At 36.8% G+C, this 5000-nt stretch overlaps 1 protein-coding gene across 1 annotated transcript in view; it reads right to left on the bottom strand.

Annotated features, from left to right (window-relative positions):
• LOC109071361 overlaps positions 1–4119 on the bottom strand; it is a 5674-nt gene extending 1555 nt beyond the window's left edge. The window contains exons 1-2 of the mRNA XM_042717069.1: positions 3523–4119; positions 1–395 (exon numbers count right to left, since the gene is read on the bottom strand). The exon at positions 1–395 is cut by the window's left edge and continues 73 nt beyond it. Of these exons, the coding sequence (XP_042573003.1) occupies positions 1–395; positions 3523–3646 (519 nt within the window). The 5' untranslated portion in view covers positions 3647–4119. The remainder of the gene's footprint in view (positions 396–3522) is intronic.
• Between the last annotated feature and the right edge of the window lie 881 nt (positions 4120–5000).

Genomic DNA, 5000 nt, shown 5'->3' with positions numbered 1-5000 from the left:
CATCTTCCCCAGCTCTGATTGTTCGGCTGCTGACGGAGCGTCGCTGTGCTCGTGTGAATCAATCAGCTTGGACAGTCTGAACAGTCTGTCCTTCTCCTCTTGCCGCTGGGAATCAGGTGAACTGGTCATGCGGTCAATCCTCAGAGATCCATCACCAATCTCCTCGTGTCCATCAGAAAGAAGTGTTAGTGTCTTTAATGGATTATTGGCACCCGTGTCTAAGGTTTTGTCTCTGATATTTGGGCTACTTGTCACTGTAATTATTTCATCTAATGCTTTCATCGCTACGGTTTTTCCATCTCCGTCTGGAAATGTCGTCATTGGTCTGGTCTTCAGTAGCTTCTCGAAAATCCTCGTCGCTTGTGCTGCATTTTCCTCAATATTCCTCTGTGGATCTAGAAGGAAATACCGATACTTTAAGGCATTTTTGAATCCGTTAAAGCACGACTTTGAAGCCACTTTCAGTTATGTGTTGCATTACTGTTGCAGAATTTCATACACACTCTCAACATATGGTGGGAAAAAAGAAACAACCATCCACCTTAGTCAGTGTACTATCAGAATGATTATAAACTTTCATAGAGCTCCAAACACCACACGCTTGTCAAAACTGTGTAAATGCAACAGAACTCAGTGCATAAATATGTTTTTGTTTTGTTTGTTTTTTGGGGGGGGCTTGTCTAAACAGGCCAGTTAGAGACTATTATTAGTGCCTTATTAGACACTGGTTCAGTGGTTCACTGTCTCAATGACAAACCACTGACATTTCAAAACAAGTAACAAAGCCTCGTTTACATGTGACTTTTTGGCAGTTTGATATGCTCCAGAATACTGGTTTGAAAGACATGATTTGCAAAGGTTTCAAAGTGTCCCAAAGCAGCTGCTTTAAAGGGTTAGTGAAATGAATATTCATCCATCATTTACTCACCCTGGTGTCATTCCTAACCTGTATGACTTTCTTTCTTTTTTGGATTTTTTGGATTATTTTGAACTTTTGGTAACCAAACAGTTTCGGTTCCTATCATATATAGACAAATGTGTCTATAACCAGTGTTCTTCAAAATATCGTCGTATGTGTTTCACGTGAAAAGAGAAAGTCATACAAGTTTGAAAAAACACAAAGGTGAGTAAACAATGAGAGAATTTTCATTTTTGGGTGGACTAACCCTTTAACCTCCATTCCTTTGGAGCTCAATGGAATGCAATTTAATTAGTTTAAGTGTTTGCATGTCTCTAAAAATTCCCGTTTATGGTTGGTACCAGAATGATGCATCCCCTCTGAAAGGGTCTGTCTCATTTAGTGGCGTACCGATCTAAGTCCTGTTGACACGGAATTGTTCCCATACCCATAGAAACAAGTCAATGGGAATGCCAATGCACTGAAACACCCTGCAGAACCTTGAAAAGAGAGACATCCCAAACTTCAAACATCCCTTAAAAGGCCTTTTCTTGGCTTGGACAAACATGCGAGATATAACAGATGATAAATGCCTTTTGTGCTCATCATCATTCTGATCTTAGAGGTGGACAGTGACAAACCGCTTGTTCACACTCATGTACAAACACATGTGGAGGCGCTCTCTGCCCGCAGCCATGTTTACAGAAGTCTTGGGGAAGGCAGCGAGTTGTTAGGACGACCACAGTGCGTCTCGGTGATTGGTGATGTCATAGGTGGGGTTTTTGGACTCAGAAATACAAAAAAAAAAAAGATCAAATTGATAAAATACGAGTGGTATTATGACTCTCATTAAAGTGCACCAGATTCCATACATGCATATGGTACTAAATTAGCATGAGCTGAATTGTAGTGATTATTTTAGCAGTAGTGCACTTATTATTTTAACAAACAATGTTTGTGCATGTGCATTTACTTTCAGCTATCAAAAATATTCTAAGAATGCATCGTAACATTCCCATTAAGTTATGAAAACATGTTCTCTGAAGTTTTTTTTTTGCTACATTTTTGTTAAAGGAACATTCCATTTTACATTTTGAGAATATTATTAAATGTCAAATAACTTTAAGCAAACATTCTATTAATGTTACTGGAAGAATGTTCGTTCGTAACATTGAGAGAACCTTGACAGAACATTCTGAGAGCATTTCGGGTTAGCTGGTTTATTGTTGCATGGTGAAGATAATGTGCACAGTGCACATCTAGGTCAAGAAGTCCATAAGACCATCAGAATTAGCCTAAATGAGATCCCCTGAGGCTTAATGACCTAATTCATAACCCTGCTTGAAACCCCTGAGCCAATTTTAGCTGGAAACCTGAATGCGAAGGCAGATTTAAGGTTTGCACACACACTGGAAGTGCGGACAGCACAAGACCAACAGAAGACCACAAGAGCCGGCGCCACTGGACTAATTATCTTGGTCCAGCGCCATCTCTGAGTCTGTAGGCTTGACAACAGTGAAACTAACATCTCACAGGACGGAGAAATCACAAATGAGATCTCATTAATATCTCAAACGTCTCCTCTGCACACTTAAAAATAAAGGTTCTTTACTGGCATCTATGTTTCCATTAAGAACCTTTAACATACATGTAAACCTTTCTGATCCATGAAAGATTCTCTTTAGTGGAACAAGGTTCTTCAGAGTAACACTGAGAAAAGATGTGCCCACCTGAATGTTCCTTGGGGAACCAAAAATAGTTTTTCTATGGCATTGCTGCAAAAAAAAAAACCTTTTAGAAGCCCTTTTGCAGCTGTCATACTCGTACTACACGACAAACCTTGACTCAGGAGGTTGTGTTTTTATTTCTCTGAAGGGTTGAATGATCTGAATGATTCTTGAAACATTTATAATCCATTAAATCTTTTAGATTTTTTTGCAGGTTGGGACCATAAGGTTAGAAATCAGTGTTCCTGATGAATTTTGGTGAAATTTTAACACTTACGCCGTTTCTTACTGTGAATCAGTCTGTATTGTATAAAGCACTATATAAATAAATCTGGCTTGTCTTGAGTCAGGAATATGGCATTGCACTACAATGCAATAAAAAAATAAAATAAAAAAAAGGTTTCTTAATATTTTTGTCTTGTTTTCCATTACAAACATCTAAACATTCTTAAATCAAGATGCATTCATTTGAGGAAAATGACTCAAAATATAAAGGCTTGTTTTCTGATTAATCCAAGAAAAAAAATATGTCAGTGGAGCAAGAAAAATAATCTTGTTTTCCTTTTGAATTGCTATGATTTTTTTCCTTGTTTTAAACATAAACTCACTTAATTTTGAAAGATTTTTCAGTAAAACAAAACTGAATATCTAATAGATATGGCCATTTTACTTCTCAAGTAAATGTGTCTTAATTTAAGAACATCTGTATTGAAAAACTGGAAAAATACTGAGAAAGAAAACCATTTTTGCATTGAAATGCCAAGGTCATTAGTTCATTTCCCAGGAAGTGCATGCACTAATTAAATTTATACATGGAATGCAATGTAAGTAGTTTTAAATGAAAGCTTCTGTCAAATGCATGGATGTAAACCGTGAGCTGGTTTTGACCTGTCTCACCTCCATCAGCTGGTTCTCCAAAAGCATCTGGTTCTCTAGGCATCAGCGGAGCAGCATCCAACACCGAAGCAACAGTCAGCAGAGCAACTGTGGTCAATAGTTTCAACATGCCCACCTTATACATCTCAGTGACCTGAAGGTGAGACCGTCCAGCTGTGAATGAGAGCTAAATGATTCTCTTAAAATCTCTTTTGCACTGATGCGCCTCTAAGATGAGAAGGCTTGTCAAGTGTGTTGCACTTTACAGTATTTTACGCCGCGCTTCCTCTACGGTCACACCACATCCACCGGGCCTTTTAAAACGAGACACCCACACTGACACCGTCCAATCAGGCCGCTCATCCCTCCCTGCCATGTCCAGGCGTGGCGTGACATTTGGGGCCGTGTTTGGCGTTGGGGTCTCCATTGTGAAGGCGGCGGCAGGCTGTGGGCCCTTCTGCGTCAGAGGCCCTTTTTACTCCGGCCCCTGTGCAAACACATTAAGAAGTGCCTTATCACTGCTTACACAGCAGCGCACCCGATGACTTTGTCCAGTCCTCGACGGGGTCAAAAGGGCCATCCCGAATCCGGACGACGTCTGATATGTGTGCCAATGCAAATAGCCCTCATGCATGTGAGAAGAAATTAGCATGACTTGAAGTGCAGGACGTGTCTGACGAGAAAATGAGAAAACAAATGCATTAGTCACCATTATAATCATTAAAAAATTAAACAGCGATTTACCTTTGTCCTTGTGTTTTGATGTCATCATATCACTTATTTACAGTAGCATTTTAGTATTTTTCCATATTAGTTATTTATATTTTGAATTAGCTTTTATTCACAGCTTTTTTTACAGTATTAATACAGATTTGATTAATTTGTATTTCAGTTTTAATTTTCGTATTTAAGAGCTATAACTTTCTCATTTTAAGTTTTTCTTCATGAAATAAGCATGGACTGAAATGCAGGATGCGTTCGATTATCAAAAATAAGACTTCATGAGAAAATAAATGTATTGGTGCGTTTTAACAAATTATAAACTTATAACAAAAATATTTAATGTAATTACGGTGTAATTTTTTTAAATAAAGGAGCATTTTTGTTATAAATAATATATGCAGTTTGACATGTCTATATAGGCAATCATGAATTCTATTTAAAATATTTTTAAACAAATATGCATAGATATAATAACTTTGCCATCATAAAATCTGTTTTGGTTTTCTGTAATGACACTAAATCACTCACATTTATATGATAATAATAATAATGATGTCCATGAGTCCATGAGTACTGTTACACTATTTTATTTACACTATTATTTTAGTATTATTTATATATTAGTATAGTATTTATTATTATCTGAATTCTTATGTGCTTTATTATTTTTTTGTTTAATATTTCTATAGAGCTTTACATTTTTACATTTAATTTTTTACTTTTACAAAGTTTAATTTTTTTTTTTTTACATTTTGTAAAAATATCTAATATTTATA

This window comes from Cyprinus carpio, chromosome B1 (assembly GCF_018340385.1).
Source record: "Cyprinus carpio isolate SPL01 chromosome B1, ASM1834038v1, whole genome shotgun sequence".
NCBI lineage: Eukaryota > Metazoa > Chordata > Actinopteri > Cypriniformes > Cyprinidae > Cyprinus > Cyprinus carpio.
Note: the sequence above shows the minus strand (reverse complement) of the source record. Positions and strands in the feature narration are given on the sequence as shown.